At 41.1% G+C, this 19,903-nt stretch overlaps 1 protein-coding gene across 1 annotated transcript in view; it reads right to left on the bottom strand.

Annotated features, from left to right (window-relative positions):
- Positions 1–19,903, bottom strand: part of fbxl17 (F-box and leucine-rich repeat protein 17) — a 219,999-nt gene that overhangs the window by 136,709 nt on the left and 63,387 nt on the right. The window contains exon 7 of the mRNA XM_083912507.1: positions 7,332–7,439. Within this exon, the coding sequence (XP_083768633.1) occupies positions 7,332–7,439 (108 nt within the window). The remainder of the gene's footprint in view (positions 1–7,331; positions 7,440–19,903) is intronic.

Here is a 19,903-nt window from a genome sequence, read left to right as displayed (position 1 = left end):
GTTTGGAAAATATGAGCTGCTTTTTCATTGCTGTAGTTAATTTATAACCACTTGGAGATTTAGTATGTGAGTTCAGTAAATTAAAAATATATGTCCTACTGTGGGAAATGCATATAGATCCACAAAAAACCACATGCACGCAAGCACTGTCTATAAAAAAAAAAAAAACGGCAGAAGAGTGGAAATTTTCCATTCTTAGACCAGCAAAGATAAGTAGAAACAAGTTTAAATCCTCTGAACAATGCTGGTAAGAGTTTAGACAGTAACCTTGAAGTAATATTCAAAGTCCTGAGCAAGAAGTCAAAGTCTCAGAGGTGGCATTGTGGCCCTGACCCATTTTGCTTGGCTGTCCGCATGTGTTGGACACTGTGTGAGACAGGATGAGGCGGGGAGCAAAAAGGTGACACGAATGGCAGCAGTGTCACTAGGTGAATACAAGCGCGCAGTCATGCATACTCGCTATGTTTTTTTTTTTGTTTTTTTTCCGTATCAGAGCATCCCAGACAGTTCAGTCAGACAGGAGAAAGCTGTGTCGAGACAATCCCTCTACGGTAAGCCTAAATGACACACAACCCACCCACCCCCATCCCCCTCCAGAAGAACACTCAGAAAAACATACACACATATAAATACATTGAGGCCTGTGCAGACAGAGTGATATGAATATTTGAAAAAGGTCTGAGGCAAAAACTGGAAAGGCCATGGGTCTGGTATCTCAAATACATTGTCTGCATCAGTCATGGACCAGTGAGTTGATCCCTGTGTGTGTGTGTGTGCATGTGTGGTTAACTTCTCTTTATCTGTCTTGTGCCCATCTACTGTCTATCACTTATTTTCCCTCTCCTACCCCCTTTTTCGCTCTCTCTCTTTCTCCCTTACAGTCGCTAATCCCGCATGTGTTGGTGTTGATAACAAACTCAGTGGCGAGGAAAGGCTCGAGGAGATAGAGCGCGCTGGTTTTCTCTTCAACGCTCTAAGCCAAATGACCACATAGGCACGCACATACACACAGACATGAGCATGAGTCAGTGTGACAGCACTGGATGACAGTCACAGTACAGTGACACTAGTTGGGCCAATAATGAGACATGATACACCCCCATCCCCCTCCAGAGGTCAAAAACCTCTCTATCTCCGTCTGTCTCTGGGTTAAAAGTCTTAGAGCCAAATTAATTATTCTTCAATGACTCTTTCAGGAGACACACATCCTCTTTAGGCTCTTTTTTGCTCATTATATTCATAAATCCCCCAATCTCCTCAATACAGCAGTGAAGAAAATTATTATTACAATTTCGAGTCAATCTGCCACCCCCACAACCCCATTACCTTTCTTCCTCCAAATCCCCTCTGCTCCTTCGTTTCCCCTTTATCCTCCCCCCCATACACCGAGATACAATACGCATGTACAAGTACACAGTCACACACACATTTGAACCTAGGAAAAGGTACACATCAACATGAATACAAACAAACACACTTTCTTCCCTGGTTTGGGGGGTTATCAGTTTGACACAGGGCACTGTGATTATGTATTTTCTGTGCTCCAGTCAGAGGGAGGAGATAAGGGGCCAGCAGACTACAGCAAAGCCAGACACCACTCATCCTACATTCGGGAGGGAGTTGTGGAGTGGAAGGTGTGGAGGGGACAGTGGGTGAAGACCTATGTCTCAACCTTTTGTTAAAAAAAAATCACTTTTAAACCTCTTTCTAAACCCGTGGTCATAGCAATTAGGACATACAAATGGGAGAATAAATAAATTATTTTATTTTAAAATTTTCCCCTCATTTTTTCTTTATGTGAGCCCATTGTGAACTGTTGTGAGTACATGCTGCTCCGCTAAGCCAACGGAATGGATAGAACATATGATTCTGGTTATGAAATTAAATAGCTTCCCTGTCATAAACCAGACTGTTTTATTTGCTCATAAACAAAGAGAATGAGGTATTGCCCACGGTCCGATTCTGTCAAATTTAGAGAGCATTTATCAAAGGTCCTAACTTTTCGCTGGAGAAGAACAACAAAAGCACTGAAGCGGCACGGGTGGATAAATCTACAAGACCAAAATTAAGACCAGAAACATCCAAGATCTGAAGATCAGAGAGACAACACACAGCTATTACAGTCTCCAAATATACCTCTTTTCATCTCTGACACACTCTTCAACAGTCTCTCCATTTGTTAGAGCTTTGGCCTCTCGCTCTCTCCCGAGGGTGGGAACTTTCACACAAAAAAGGCATTTTGAGGCCCACAGTATTTTAGGGCAGTGATAGGCTGATGTATGAGGAGGGGCATTGTGGGTAGGCATGACAAGCAAAGGGAAGCCATCAGTGGGACATCTAAGGCTCGGGGAATGAAGGCTCTCTGGCACCCGGAGCTGCTCTCAAACACTGGCTCTCTGATAGAGCCGACCTTGGACTTAATCACTACCAGAAGAAAAGAGCAGCCGCTTGACAGGAAGATGGAGAGACGGCAGGAGTGTGTGTGAGAAAGAGAAAGAAAGACCGACAAAAACACCACAAAAGTCAAAGAGAGAAAAAAAATAGATGGATGAAGAGAGTGACAATGACCAAAAGCAGAAAGATTTAGACTGAAAAGAGATGTGAACAGGTAACACTGTTCAGAGAGATGGATAATGCCTGTTGGTGTGACCAAGGTTGCATGAGAAGCAAGGAGAGAGTATGTTAGCCACTTCTGAAATACACACAAATCCATTTCCCCAAAGAAACAAATACACACACACACATCCTACGCTCAATCAGGCCTTCCACCAACAGACCTACACACATCTATTGCCCTTACACCTCTGTGGCTTGTTACAGGCTTGACTAAAGAGTGAACCCTCTGAAAATGAATTAGGAGAGTGATGAATTTCATCCAGGTCCACAAGAAAACACACAAGTTCTCCAATTAGCTGCTGAGGGAGACCACCAAATCACTGGGACACCCACACAGCCTCCACCCCAAGATGTTTTGTATCCATTAAACAGCCTTGAGACGTGACAGGCCTCATCAATAAAACGTTATTAATGTCATGAGCTTAGAGCTAGCTTTGAGCTTCAATCTGAACACTAACCATAAATAAAATTTTACAGTGTATCCCTGGCACGGCTGCACAAAAAACCACATCAGATACGCGTTTGCGCTTAAATTCATCTGAGTTTTTGTCTTGACATTTCTGTGTGTAATGTTTGATTTGCAACCACTAGGGAAAGTGTTAGAAAGCGTGTTTTTGATTAGCAGGCTTTATTCTCTTAGCCCACCAGAAAAAATCTAGATTTTGCCTATTAGTCGCTAACAAGATGATGATTTATCAATCGTTGCCTGGCTACAAATATTGAGTTGTGTTGCACATCACAGAAGAACCGCACAGCTTCTGAAGGACTGAAACACTGAAAAATCATTAGAGGAGCATAAATGCCACAGCTTTACAGTTACTCTACAGGCCATCTGTATCAAACTCAGCACCATGGGTGGCCTATTTCAACAATCAGCTCACTTGATTAATAAAATACGATTTCAATTGATTTCCTCATACCCTAATTTGTGAGAAGTCTGTATGAAAAAATATCAATCTGAAATGAGTGTGTCATATGAGAGAAGTTAATAAAAAGTAATGGATTTTCCTCCCTTTTTTCTGGTGATGGCTGAATAGCAAGTGAGGAGGTTTCGAAGATTATCACAGAAAGAGAGAGAGAGAGAGAGAGAGAGAGTGATAACCGTACAAGAGAGGAGCGCTGCAGTCATGGAATCGCATGCAGGTCCACGGAGTCATCAGAAATGCAACGATTGTCAATGCGAGAATATGATTTTCAATCGACACTGGATCGGACCAAGTGGGAATGAATGAGAGGAGGAATCAACTGCTAAACGAGATAATTACTGTCAGAGATTATTAAGGGACAGAGAGAGGAAGTACAGAGACAGAGAGGCACTCAGAAATGATGGCTGAAATGACAGAAACAAGGAAGGATATGATCTGACTGTAAATCTGCAGATAAAATTATTGTGGTCAAAATATTTTCTTTTAAATATTTCTGATCCATCATAATCAATACCTATGCTAGAATCTTTAACTATCTTTAGAAAAGGCTTTTTAGTGGTTGATTGGATGTGTTTTACAGTTATCAGTGTACTTGCACTTGTATGAGCTACGGAAGCATTTCTGAAGACACTCCCTCAGTCAGACGTGTATAATGAGGTACTGATACTAATGATACAGGATTTTTTTAGACTGATTTGAGAGTCTAGAAAATCTAGTAACAATACATCATCCTATATTATTTATTTACATAAAGACAGCATTCATATTTTTGATTATTGTAGAGGGGCGGTGAAATGTACATTCGTGTGTGGGTCTCAAAAGCGGAGAAAATAATCAATTTGGGAGGATGTCAAGTGGATTATTTAAGAGTACACGCTGAAATTGAGTGGTGGCAGAGTCGATCCTCCTATCTTTAGCATCTTAGGTTCTTGCCATAAACTGTATACATAATGGACGTATCTCCATGATGTCACCCATAGGTTTCTGAAGCCTAAATGAAGCAAAAAGTAGGCAGCTCCCGGTGGTTAAGGCCGTCACCATCTTGGCAGCGTCATGACTGCCTGCTCCTGGCTAATCCAAAAATGGACAAAGAGGTGGAGGCTAAGCAGACTGGACAAAGTCTGAATAAAAGCTACCAAGTAAGGCTAACAAGCTAGGCTAAAATGCTAGGCTAACAAGCGAGCAAGACGCCCAGGCGAGTAACACTGCAACTCCTTATTATCAGGCTGCTCCAATAAGTATTTTAAGAGTCTCCAGTTGTTCCAAAATGCTGCAGCTCCAGTACTAAAACAAATCGAAGAGAACATATTTCTCGTGTATTAGCTTCTTTGCACTGGCTACCTGTAAAATCTAGAATAGAATTTAAAATCCTTCTCCTTACCTACAAAGCTCTTATTGGTCAGGCTCCGTCGTATCTTAAAGAGCTCATAGTACCCTATCACCCTACTAGATCTATGCGCTCTGAGAATGCAGGGCTACTCGTCGTTCCTAGAGTCTCCAAAAGTAGAATGGGAGGCAGAGCCTTCAGCTACCAAGCTCCTCTTCTCTGGAACCGAAGTATTATTCAGAATACAGACACTGTCCCCATATTTAAGAGTAAACTTAAAACTTTCCTTTTTGATAAAGCTTACAGCTAGGGCATACGAGCCCTTAGCAATGTCGTTATTTTTAAGCTGATTTTGTTCTTCTTATTGATGCTGCTATAGGCCTAGTCTGCCGGGGGATAATACTTTTCCTGATACTCTGAGCTTCTCTCCTCTCCGTCTGTATCATTCATGTCTCATCAATGCATGTTACTAATTCAACTGCTTCCCCAGAGTTGTTTGTGCTTTGTCGTCTCGCAGGTCTCTGCTGATCGTGGTGGTGCCTGCTGCTGTGGACCTGCATGACGCTTCCTGCTGCTATTATAATCTATAACCTTAGCTTTGCTTGTTTCTACTGTTCTGCTGTATTAACTGCCATAACATATAAGTCATATTCACATTACTATAGATATTAATATAGTTACTGGAAGTGTGTCTGTCTCTGTTTTTGTGTCTGTGTTTGTCTCTCTCTGTCCATCTGTCCGTCTTTTCTCTCTTTCTCTCTCCTTTTCTTCCTCCCCAACCGCTCAAGACAGATGTCCGTCCTCCACAGAGCTGGGTCTGTCTGACGTTCCTGCCTGTAATAGGGAAGGTTTTCGTTGCCACCGTACTCTACGGATGAATTGTTGGGTCTATGTTTATCATAAATAAGTCATAGAGTGTGGTCTTTACCTAGTTTGTAAAGTGTCCTGAGATAACTTTTGTTATGATTTGGCACTGTAAATAAAATTGAATTGAATTGAATAGATATGTGTACATTCAATTATATGTTTATTATTGAGGTCACATTTAAAGCTGGTGTTGTACACTACTAGCCTCAATGCTAAACAATAGGATTTAATTATCACCTCTATGAATGTCAACAAAAACTGTATAGGCATCATAAAAGCAGACTTTGCTGCAGAACAGCATTTCATTAGAGGTTGGGTGTTATATAAATGTGTAATGGGTGTGTACGTGTGTGTAATAGTGTTATTTCTGCATTCAATTTGTGTGTACGCATGTGTGCATTATTTTTATTGTGTCAAGTTGGTCAAGATGTAAAATTTGGTTCTGTAAGCATATCTGGTGTGTCTTGTTAAAGCTCAACCTCAATTTTAATAAAGTAAAGAAAAACATTTAGTTTAAACTAAACTGCAGCTTTAAAAAAAGTATATTAACTTTAAAATATATATTATCTTGCTCATCTGAACTCCTAAAACTTCACCTTGGGTAATACTGTAATAAATAATAATGAGGTGTGCTAGACTGTGCGTGTGGGCAGATGTGTATGCGTCCACCTCTAGGTATGCTAATGCTGTTATGACTGGCTGGCTTCATTACTGTCTGTCTACAACACACTGGCCAAGGTCAGTGGAGGCTACGGAGATGATGGGAGGCCAAAACCATGAGCACAAATTAATCTGCTGTTTAATCTAATAATGCAGCGTGGCATCGAGTGTCTCAGTCCTATTAACACAACTGTAATTGCATTTGAGGAGGAATGGACGCACACATCCCGCAAGGGTAGGTTCACACTTGCATGTAGACCCAAGTATATCAAACACAAATCGAATTGTATTACACAAGCACACATGGGTGCAGACACACCATACTCACACAGAGGTGCACACACACATTCTAGATGGACTAGAAAATAAATGAGAGAAAAGGCAAGGTGCAGTATTTTAGGGTGAATTCAATCCAAGCAATCACCGTGTGAGTGCATGTGTGTTCGTGTTTATATGGCACGGAACATCTTAAAAACCGCAGAGCCCTGCTCATTAGTATGGTAATATCCAAACAGCAGGGTGTAGTCAGAACAGCAGCGTATTATTAGGATTCATCTCATTAGGCTTTCATGAGATTGAAAAGTTAACACGAAATAACTTCAAAACTAAGTCTGAGATAAAACACACAGCAAGGTCCTAAGTTTACTCTCCTAAAGTTAATTCTCCCCCATGAAGACAACGCATGGCCAGCAGTAACATGGAGGGCTGGCGCACAGTAACAGGATCAGACAAAAACATTTTTTAGTCACGCTAAAGTTGAAACATTTACTGACAAAAGTAATTACTTCAAAAAAGTGAATCTGTTGATTGAAATTAATCTTCTTCTAACTGTGATGGACGGTATATTCACTTTTACTGTAAGTAAACACATGACTTGACATCATAAGAGGTCACAAATGAGGGTCCAAGGAATATTTTGAGAGTGTGGTGCTTACCGCAGTGAGATGGATGACTCCCTGAGAGGTCACCGGGCATCCCATGAAGCCAACAAACTGCAGCTCAGGACAATGCTCTGCAACTGCTCGCACAGACCGATCAGTGACCTGGAGATCAGAATAACAAGGACAAGAGAGGAAGAGAAGCGTTTCCATTAGCATCGAAGGTAAGAAACCTCTTCATCTTCAAAATATTTGCAACAATGTTTTCTGAAATGGTTTATGTTTTTCTTTCATTCATTCACAATTCCAGGATCAAACAAATGACCTTCATGGCACCCGAGATATTTTTTTCCCCCTTTTGTTGGACAGTTTGCCGTGGGAGAAAAGAAGGTTAACGGACAAAACAGCAGAAAGAGCATGTCTGCCAAGCAGCGTGGGTGTCGACCTATGATGGATGGACCGTTCCCCATCCTTCTACTAACAGCTCATAATGGATCAGAGATCGATAGGGAAGCAGAACATTTCAACCAGCTTCCCCTGTAGTCATCAATACTGGTATTGATAGCCACTTCTCCTCCCTCATCACACTCAACACTGCAACAATATGTGGAGGATTGTTTTTTTCCTCTGAAGGCCTCCTCAGTGCTTCCTCAAACTCTTTATCAATCACAAAGACAAAAAAAGATGAGAAGAAGAGAGACAGAACAGAGAGATTTGACTCTACGCTGTGATTAACTGGAGAGAAAAAAGAAAAAACAAACATCAAAGAACATTACAGGCATTCTAGGCATCCCTGTCAGAATCTTCAATGTCTCTTTATGAAATTCACAAAAAGCAAGGCAAGCAAAAAATTTATTTGAATAAATGCGCTTCAACTAGTGATGGATGCGTATTATCACAAACTTTTCCTTATCTACTTAAACCCATTTGAAAAAGAAGTCTGTCAGAATGCACTTGGACTGAATTCTAACTGTGAGATGTTTTGAAAAGGGAATGAAAAGACTGCCTGAACTTTAATCTTTAATGTGAAATACTAAGAGGAGAGAAATTTGGAAGAAACATAAGACGGCTCAAGAAGCTTGAGAAAAAAGGCGTATTATACTATACAATGTCTATGTACCTTTAAGGTAACATTGGCATCAACCTGTTATACAAACCTCCAGAGCTAAACGAAACTCAGTTTGAATTTGCAATTACGTGTTGTGTTGGTGGACTTGCCATCAACTTTTAGAAATGTTAGCTAGAAGTGTCCAATGCAAAACTATGCTTCTTTACAGTCAACATCACAGCATGACACATCAGTAAAATTGTAGTGGCACCAATTGTTTTTTTAAATATTATATCATTCAAAAAGGTGTTTCTGAAACTCGTCCTGATCTTCTAATCTTACATTTAGGTTTGTACCTGTAATGTATGTATTGTGAGTAAAGCAAAATTACAGGATTAACACTGTATTTTCAAACATACCTTTACAGCTGGTACCTGTATATTCTATATAGTTTTTGGTCGCAGGTGCTGCTGACTGCACCTCTATAACCTAGTCTTTTCTGAGATACATATTTGGGTTGAAATATTGGTATTGTTTTGTTGCAAGGGACATAGTCATACTGCTGGCAAATGACACACTGTGACCACACAGCAAGGAACACAAAGTCTTTCGTCCTGCTTCACTTCTGTTCAGCCACATCCTGGTGTGCTCCATTTGACGCCCTTCCTAGTAACACTGATTACACCACTACAGTACGTGTAAGCCTTGCTCTTTACTGATCACAATACTTGTCCATACACCTCACTCTAATGCTGCCTCTGCCTCTCTCTCCTTCTCTCCCTCTCTCTGTCTCTTTTTTCCTCCATATCATTGCTTTTCCTTCCTTGCCTCCCTCCAGGTCTACCTTAAAGGTTACTGAGTCGAGGCAGAGGAAGATGGAAAACCCAGTAAGACAGCGAGGGGAAAGAAAAGTCACCAAAAGAAAGAACTAGGTGTCCATTTATCTTTCACCAAGTCACATACAGTATAGCTTATCTTGGTAAAGCACCCCCTATAACTCTAGTGAAGTTCAAAGATATGTTTCTCACCTTATCAGAGAGGAGCCAAAGTGCTTGTTAAGGGAAAAAATGGTTCATAAATGAATGTGACCATTCAGAGGTGAGGCAGTAAAAATATGTTTGGGGGTATAATTTAAAAATGAACAAAATGTTTAAGAGGAAGGGGTGTAGATGTATTTAAATGTGGGCAAATGTGGGCATTTTTGCTTCGTACCATTTTTTTTTTAGCCATGACCAAGTGTATGTATGGGTATGTATAACAACTTACACTTACAACTGAATGGATTGACATGACCTTTTGTAAAGACACTAAGGGTCCTAAGAAAAACTGTGGGTAACATCATAAAGTCACCCACGAGTTTCTGAAGAGCCAATTTGAAGTTCAATGTGGACGGCTCCGACTGTTGCCATCTTAGCAGTGCCTGACTCCACCTGCTCCTGTCTAATCCAAATATAGGCAAAGAAGTAGAGTGTAGATGGAGCTCGGGTGGGTGGAATGAAGCCATGGCACCCACCTGTCACACAAAGCTGCCATTCCCCTAATTATGCACAACGTTAAGCCCTAATATAATTTAAACAGATGAGTTATATAACATTATCCCCCATACAGTTTTCATGAATGTTTACTTCTGCTTTACAGTTTGGCATGTTAACATGGGGCTCTACGGTAGTTGAATTGCTTTTGGAGTGAGCCTCAAATGGCCATTTCCAGACATTGAATTTTTCAACCCCGGAGGTTGCCACTTGCTGTAGACTGAATCTTGTTGATATTTTAACTTTTGAATTGTCTTGCAGTGATGTGAGGTCAGTGGGGTCACAAATGCACAGGAGTGTTTTTCTGCACCGTATAGGTTATTGTTCCATTTATTTTAACACCAGTGGGGACGTTGAGGAAAAGCAGGCTGTGAGGGAGTCATCTTTCATTGAACCTTTCCACTTTCCATCCGTATTTAAAACCTTTTACAAAAGACAATTAAACATATCGTCCAAAACAGACAAACAAAAAGTGTTCATCCCAGACACAGCTGTGTGTATAAGTTGTTGCAGCTCGCTGTACTTGCACGCTTTGTACAGAACAGTTTTTCAGAGAAATCAATAACTGGATGCACCTTAAAATTCTAAGCCTCAGGTTTGGACTTACAACACAACTCCCTGCAGTCAGAAAAGATTAACTGACGGTGAGTCAGTGCTCCCACTCTGAGACACTGATGCATATGGAACTTGATCTGCTGGGCCAGGTGGAGATGGGGGGTGAGTCGAGCGGAGTTGTCTTTTTGAGTATGAAACTAGGAAAGGAAGAAAAAGAAAAAAAGTCTCCAGAAGGACCAGTCTGAGCTAAGCAGCTGGCAGGTGAAGTGAGTTGGCCGGAGCACCTCCCAACATGGGCTCAGCCAAAAAACCATCAAGGAAAACATTTTTCAGGTTGACTACCAGCAGAATCAAAAAGCTACGCATCGCCGTGATCCTTAAATCAGAACCGTCTGCAAGAGAAGTAAACGAATCACAGCAGAGACCACCTCCAGACTGTCTTTTATACTAGTGTTTGTGTTGCAAGAGCGTGTGGGTGCAGGAATGCCATGAGTGTGTATACTGTTGTGTGTAAAAGGAGAAGAGACAAAAAAGAAAGAGCAGGTTACACATCTACAGTAACTCTCAGCAGGTGAGAGGGAAGACAGAGGAGAAAAAAATAAAATTCCACCAGATCAGAACAGGCCATGAGGGCATGTACCGTATCAGATTAGGTTTGTGTGTGTTAGAGTGTGTGTCTTGGTGTGTGTGAGTAAGACCATATGGGTTTGTAACTAAGATTTGTCTCCAACCCACAAACACAAAAACCCGCCCCAAATTTCTCTTTGCTTCCCTCTTCTATCCCTCAACCTTTCATGGACTTTGATTTAAAAACTTGAAAAGAGCCATGGCAGGGCTTTGGAGAAGAAGTGGCTAGCCAAGAAAGGCCTTAAAGCTTTTTAGAAGGGATCTGGTTTAATGGTCTCTGGGTGAAGGAGCTAAGGAAAGCAGAAAAAAAAGTGGGCTGGAATTGTGGAAATGCTGCAGTCATAAAGATAGCCTTAAAGGTAATTGTTGAGAGTGCTGTGGTAGCAAAAAGGGGTAATGCTGTATGTGAGTGTGTGGTTTTTGTCTGGCGTTCTGTTCTTACAAAACGCTGGGGCAGCACCCAGGGGCCACTTCTCATCCAATGAGGGCATTTACACATGTCAATATCGTCTATCATACGACTAGTTTGACTCCATCAAACGCACAAGCAAAAGAGATGCAGACAGAGAAAGACCAAAGCCGATTGCCATACATCCCTTTCATGCTTTGTTCAATAGTTTGTTTAGTAGTAATAGTTAATTTAAATTTTAGGAGGTGGACTCCACCTACTTACATTAAACATCTCTCCCTCATTTAAATTTTTTCGATTTTCCCGATTCTCACAAACAAAAACAACTCAGCAAGAATAAAAACCATCCCTAACATCAGTAATTGTGTTTTTTTCTTTTTTTAATTTCTTCCTTTGTGCATTTTCTACCCTCACACGCATTCAGGTGAAGCCAGTTTCATTGGTGAGAGAGATGGCAGGGAGAGTGTGGAGGGCAGGCACACTGCCATTTGTCCATGTTTGAAATTCTGATACACAATCAAATATACACACCGACATAAAAACTCTTGCAGTTTCACTCAGTAATGTGAAAATAATGTCTGTCTGGGCTGACTCTGTTTGTGTAGGGGAGGGAAGACAAATTCACACACACAGTTATGCACACACACACACACACACACACACACACACACACACACACACACACACACACACACACACACACACACACACACACACACACACACACACACACACACACACACACACACACACACACACACACACACACACACACACACACACACACACACACACACACACACACACACACACACACACACACACACACACACACACACACACACACAGCACTAATAACTGAATACTTTCTGGGTAAAGAAATAAAGCAAAACACTGCAGAACTTTTTAAACTCGATCCTCGTTAGACCTCCCATTAGGCTGCGGCTGATGGGTGGCCGGCCAAAAACCTGAGAGGGAGAGAATTGAGAAAAGTAGACTATACAGAATCCACTCAGCCTAAGTTACATTTTACTGTTTGCCAGCAACAGTTTTTCCCTTAAACAAGAGCAGATAGCACCATTACGTTGCTAAGCTTTGAGGACTTAACAAATGTTCAACAACAGTGGCTGGACAACTGATTGCGCCAATGTCAATCGAAAAATCTGCTTATCAAGTCAGTTGGGCCAACCAATGTTGTTACAAGCAGGTACAATGTAGATCAACTTTAACAAATGAAACAAGGTGTAACTTTCAGATCAGTTGAAAGAGGAAAAAGTACCACACACAACGATTTCAAAATGACAAAGACACTTAAACTCAGGCCACTGAATATCATGAAGTCGTCATGAAAGCTCTCCGTTTCTGAATTATTCTGCAATTTTACAGATTTCCAATATTACTATAGACACAGATGCCAACTTCAGGCCTGCGAGGTACAAATTGAAGTGAGACAATTTTCATCAAAGTTCTGTTCTTTCCAAGGTAATCATTTTCTCCATAAATACTCTCTTAGGGGTGATACTGCAGTGGATTCATCACAGCCTTGGAATACACACATACAAACACACAAATGTAGGTGCACACCCATAAAGTCATGCGTGCGCGCACACACACACACATACATACACCAAACTTTGTCTCTTTTTAAAGAGCTCAGATGTGCTGTATTGATGCTAAGGACTGGTGATCTGGCAAAAATCTAAATGAATACTTATCATCCTCTGTAATATCCGATGCCTAGAGACAAAAGCAACACGGAAAGTCATAAAGTTTTACTACAGCGAGGGAGAGTCTCTTTACTGTGCTGTCTCTGTGCTGATGAGCAGGCACTGTGCATTAAGTGCAGGGTTGTTTGCTTGGAGCTACGCATGTGTATTGATCAGAAAAGCATCACAGAGACAAGCAAAATAAGCCTTAGCGTAGAAGATTCACATTTAAATCTGCAAAAAAATAATAATGTGCGCATGCTTTCTCACGTACAGACATGAAAACATTAACACAGGCATACAGAAAGACAAATGTTGAGTCTAGACAGATGTGACGGTCCCGTTCTCCAGCTATCACGTGTGATGTTTTCCTTGGCGAAACAGAGGGACTAGTCATATTTATGAGACTTGATGAGACAGGAACACAGGATGGATGACAGTGAGAGACAAAGGAGAAGAAGAGGGGGAGGAGGAAGAAGAGAGAAAGGAGGGAGAATGAGAGATTTGCAGTCTTTTCATGTTAACATAATGTAACTTCTAGTCTTCAGTGTATTGCTTTGGCAAGCTTGACTGCCTCTTTCACGCCTGTAAATCCTGTCTGAATATGAATGTGACAGACAGGTGGTGAGAAAGATGGAGAGGTGGTATGACAGGCCAAACATGCCGTGGGTATGTGTGGGGGTTTGTGTGCAGGGGAGTACGTGAATATGAAAGCAATCTGATCTTATTACAGGCCTGACGGGATGAGGAGCTGTGATGAGAGCTCTGAATCACCACCATCTAATCAATCAGTCTAATTAACCAAGCTTTATGAACACTGGGCCGAACTGAGAAAGAATCCGCCGACACACAGATTAATAATGATTACTGAATACACTGCAACACATTCTATTAACAATCCATCTTCATGCCTATCCAGCGGCTTTGCATAAGAAGTCGATTCATTGCCAGTTGCAGGAAATCCTATGAAACGTATTAGAGGTTCTTCTGTCTCCATCAAGTCTCCAAAGTAAATGAAATACTATTCCCAAGAATTCATTTTGATTTAATGAAGTGTAAAGTTCTGGAAGTGTGTAGGCATCATAATATACTTCTGCGACATTCATGTCTAAAGTTAGTTTTTTTGTAATTTGATATACAGAGATAATAAAACTCCCCAGTGGAAGATGTTGAACTTTAGAAAATTAGTCATTTTTGTTTGCACTGAAGTTAAGACAGGTCAGGCTGCTCTGTGATGACCACCCATGCCCTCAGATAAGACTCATGTGTGGAAGTCAAAACAGGTCACAACAGAAGGGTGGCAGTAGTAGGTTTGTGTGTGTGTGTGTGTGTGTGTGTGTGTGTGTGTGTGTGTGTGTGTGTGTGTGTGTGTGTGTGTGTGTGTGTGTGTGTGTGTGTGTGTGTGTGTGTTTTTATGTGTGTGTGTGTGTGTGTGTGTGTGTGTGTGTGTGTGTGTGTGTGTGTGTGTGTGTGTGTGTGTGTGTGTGTGTGTGTGTGTGTGTGTGTGTGTGTGTGTGTGTGTGCGTGTGCGTGTGTGTGTACGTGTACGTGTACGTGTACGTGCGTGCTGTCAAGTCCTTACACCAAGCAGACCTGTTACCGTGACCTGCTGCTGGGCAGAACCAGGCATCAACTGTCAGCTATGACATAACTACTTGACTTCCTGTGATGCCACCCTGTGGATCATCTCCATTTTGAAAACTAAAAGTGTGTGTGACTCTCTCTTTGTCTCTTGAGGTTTTAATGTAAGCAACCAACACATCAGCCAATCTCTGTATTTTTTTCTCACCTCTTTCTTTCTGCCTCTCTTAACCTTCGTCCAGCTCATTATTTTTAGCTGCAGATTGTAGCAGAAAGCACAACAGGGTCAGAAGGCCAATGTGTAAAACAATGCAAGCAAAAGGTCCACGCTCTCACTATTTACATAGAAACACAGCTTAGTGAGGGCAAGCCAGAGGTGAACCAATAAGTAGAATTTAGTGACAATGATGATTCAAGTGGGGTCTTTGTATAAGCAGTTATTTTATCAAGAAAGTAAGTTTTAAAAGAGATTGTAGAATTTTAGTATGGCTACAATCAGTATTTTCTTTATCAATGAATCTGCAGATTCTATATTTCCACAGTGGTGTGTTCACATTGTATTAACTTTACTGTCGAGTAAAAGAAAAAGCAAAAAAGCATTCAAATATTTACATTTGAGAAGCTGGAATCAACAAATGTTTGGCATTTTTTCTTAAAAACCTTTTATAATGTACTAAAGCAAAGCAACAAGTTTGAGGTGGGGGAGGAGTATGGTCATTCACATTCATCACCTACCACCTACCCAGAGACGCTTCACATCTTCCACTGTATACTCTGACACAAAGGCCATGAAATTATCTGAAACCACACTGTATATTTTTTCAAAAATCGAAGCTGGCTCTGAAAGATGACTATGTTTGAAAAATGAAACTCCCAGGATCAATAGACCCACTTTTCTCCATCTGTGGCCATCTCAGACACACTTGAGGAAAAAATCCATGAAAAACTTTCCCTATCCTATTCACATATCTCAAAAAAGTAACTGCTACCTACTTAGAATGAATGACTATAGCCTGAACAAAAGGCAGTATTTTATGCGTTTCCAACAGAAATCAATTAATGTGCTATCTCCACATACATACACACTCTCTCTCACACTTACACTTGTCAAGCAATCTTGTCTCGTTTGTCATCATCCTTGATGATGCCAGGGAAGACTTAAGTCTGCATGGGTGATCGCCAAAGTGATTGATCGCCTCACTTGTCTGTACGCTCCACTCTACAATTGAAAATTACCTGTCATTTATTCAGTGGTTTAAGCCCTCAGTTCCCTCAAGAGTTTCACATGCTGTCTTATCGTGATATGGCTGTGTGCATGTGTAATTGTACATACAAGTGTGGGCAGGGGGAGAGTGTTGGCTTCTGGAGACCCCTACATAGCAGTTTCCGCAAGATGGAGAAGAGTTTTTGTTCTCGCTTGTTTCCCTAGGGATCAATAATGCTTTGTTGCGTGTCAGATGGAATTCTGAAGCTGCTGCAGAGAAAGCCAAAAGGCATACTTGACTCCTTTAAATGCAAAGTCATTACACCACATTATAAAAACCCTCCTACAATTCTTTCGAGGCCTCAAATCCCAGCATGTTCTGTTCCCAAGCAACATATCAATAGTTCTTTCTTGCATGTCAGACGGAAATCAGAAGCTACTGTGGAGGAAGTCAAAAAGTCACATTTTACTCCTTTAAATGCAAAGCATCAACTGTTATTACTCTACATTGTAAAAGCCCTAAAACAACTCTCTTGAGTTTACAAATCCCAGTATGTCATTTTCCCAAGCACATATTTACTGAAGGGTTCATCCTCAATGTCAACTTATCATATTAGTTCTATGGCTCTGTGTTTTACGCTATGCAAGGCCTCAGGCTCATGTGCGCTATAGAGCAGTGAAGGTACAGGCTAATTTTGGTGCGACAGTTTCACTAAAAGCAAAAAGTCCAGCCGCAAATACAGTACAGTAAGAGTTTAGCATTTAAGAGAAGTACAAACAGGTTGAAGTCGATAACCATTTTTGAAAAACAACCACAAAAGACATCATTTCATAACAGAAACAAACAACTCTCTATTCTTTTTACCTTCTTTCAGAAAAGCCAGGGAAAATGCATTATTGGAAATACTGCTTCTAAACCCATTCACTCTGGCTATAGGGCCATCAATTTTCCAGCTTGCCCTTCAGCTTCTATTTCCAAACAGCACAAAACACACAAAAAGCATTAGTCTAACACTCAACTGTTAAAAGCCAGCACTGACATTTAAAGATGTTCAATTTGTGTTTTAGCACCTTACAGTGAATACTGCTACACAAGGATTTACTTTTCTAATTTTCAAGATTTAATTAAGAAAGAAATCTAGGGGCGGCCGGTGACTGACGTGCGAACATGGCAAAAAACTGGATAAGCCAAATGCCATAGTATCCCCATTTAAATCAAAGTACATCAGCTAGTATATCTGAGTTTCTCTTCTCCATATGTGGTTTTCCTGACTTGGTGGTTTGTTGGTGGTCTGTCACTTTCACAAACAACTGGAAACCACCAAGAGAGACTTTGGTGTGCACAACTCTGAACCTCTTAACCCTTCACTGTTCCCATGGTAACAATCTATCAGAGAGGGCCTGAAATTGACTTTTAACGCTTTGAACCTTACTTAGAGATCAGTTTACGTCTCATGCTAATGATGAAAAATGGTACTTAGAGAGGCCAATTTGGCCGTGGACCTGGAATAGAATGACAGGCTGCTGCCTTGGTGACGTACCCATCGATGCCTGGCGTTACAACTATGGCCCATATTGGATTGTTCTGTTCAGAGCAATAGTCTATATTGGGAACTGCTGTCTCTTCTTCTTAACGACACAGTACTAAAGGTATGGAGCAAGAGCTGGCAACAGCTGAGAGAATCAACTGGTATGGACTAGCAAACAACAGCTTCAATGCTCTCTCTCAGGGAAAACATTGGCTTTCAGAACCTTTGAGTTTGTCTAAGATGACATTGATCTTGTTGGTGGATCTTTGATGTTAATCCTTGCTAAATAAGCTATTCAGCAAATATCACAAAGCCCCAAGTGAAGTGTGAGTCAGAGAGACGTTTTGAAGAGAAAATATGCAACTATACAAAAGGAAAGGAAGAGCAATCCCTGAACCCTTGTGTATTACATCTTTAATCACATCCTTAATCTTTAATCTCAACATGGCCTTGCTCTGGGTTCTTTACCACAAATGTTAAATCAAGACATAATTTGTGTGGGTAACTATGGGTGTTTCTTGTTACTCACATTTCCAAAAATGAGCAATTCAGGTGCACTGCAGAATTAACAATACTGACAGTAAATACAGACCATATTAACTAAATAAAGAAAACACCATTAAATTTCTCATACAGGCTCCGTCCTCTACTGGACTTAATGGATACAGTAGGTGGAGTCCGATGAATGAACGCCATAAATAATGGACCCAACCACACCATCCTTATCCAGCTCAAGGCCAGACTCAGTGGCCCACCTACCCCTGACCAACCTGAGGGGAGCCAGGTGCAACACAACTGACATACACACATCCCTTTTCACCAGTCCTGTGTCGTTCCGGCAAGCACAAACCCTGAAAAGAAACCCAACATGTCCAAGAGATAGAAAAGTATGAACGGACAGAGCACAGACCACGACGCTGCCATACACGAAGTCCTTGACACTCACTCCACCAAACAAGGTAACTGACACTTCAGATATGGCCAGACCACAGTGGGAGGGTCTCTTTCAGCCTATAGGCTTGGAAACTTAAACTCACAAAGCCATCCTGCATGGCATTTCTTGGACAGGGCTTTGCCAGCCACACCATCACAGAAACACACGGAGCAACTGTTCATTTTTCAATTTTGCCTCTGTGTCCCCTGCATGGGGTGTAGGTCAAAACACCTTCAGCCAAACACCTGACCCAAAAGAACTCCTCAGTTACTTGAGCACAAAGAGGAATTTGGTCTGAGAGTATCCCCGCTGTGGTCACCATGAAGCAGCAAGCAACTGGGGTGCACTGGCAGGGTGGTTAGTTAAGTGGGCAAATCGCTGTTCACTGAAGAGAAAAAGGAAAGCAGACAGTGATGTTTACTACCTTATATTCTGTTGATCAGCACATATTTTGGAGGCATGTCCTGATTATGTCTATGCAGATTTCATTGGGAGAATGTGCTCTTTTTCGGAAGATAGTATTATAGAGCCCAGTACAGGGCGGAGCCTGTGTGATATAGAACAATACCAGCTTTACTGTCACAGCAGGTAAACAAGCAAATGACTGCATACCACCAGTGGTGTCAGCTATCACTGAATTTTAAATTATAAATAAAATTTTGCTTAGCATCATTGTTTGTTATACTGTGGTTGAGCAAAATTACTGTTAAACATTAAAATGGGATATTTGGGGGGACTAAACCCTCCCTATTGATAACATATCCCCCAACATCCTCTTGTTATTTGATCTCCTTCGGTTTCTAATGCCTATCCAAACCACTTTTCACTAGGTTTATTACTTGAAATCCAGCAAATACATGGTCAATAAATCAAGGTTACTCGAGCTGAAAAAAGTAGAGTGATTAACTTTTTTCAACCCGGTTTCTCATTTGTGAAATAGTTTTGGAAAATAAACAGAGTATAGGTTACTTCAATGTTTTTGAAATGTGCTTCATCAAGTAGAAGTACTGTAAACTGTACAGTTGTAAGTGAATGCTAATTTCCATTATTTGTGTTCTGATAAAATGTGAGGAACTTTGAGCTGACAATATGTGTAGGAGTGTGGGTTTTATTAATTCCAGAGATCAGTCTCTCTCTTTCTCTCTCTCTCTCTCTCTCTCTAAATACAATCCAGCACATTGTTGAGGAAGATCCTTTATCTGAACCTCCTACATGCCTTTCCACTTCTCTAGTGAGCTATAAGCTAGTCTTCTTTCTCTTAATGTTACTATGTACAAAAGTTGCCGTCCTACAATATCCACACCACTCCTCACAACACTAAACTGGAATCTTGTCACACATGCAAGCCATTCACTCCAAAAAATAAGCATAAATCTCAGTCACAAAGGAATGCTTCGAGATTAACAAGATGATCAGAGAGGTACACATTGGAGACCATTGGAGCAGAGACGGGAGAGGAAGCAAAAGAGACCAAAAGGAAACATGTTTTCTGAACAAGAGGGCT

This window comes from Echiichthys vipera (genome assembly GCF_963691815.1).
Source record: "Echiichthys vipera genome assembly, chromosome: 4".
In the NCBI taxonomy this organism is placed as follows: Eukaryota; Metazoa; Chordata; class Actinopteri; order Perciformes; family Trachinidae; genus Echiichthys; species Echiichthys vipera.
This window is presented reverse-complemented; position numbering and strand designations above follow the sequence as displayed.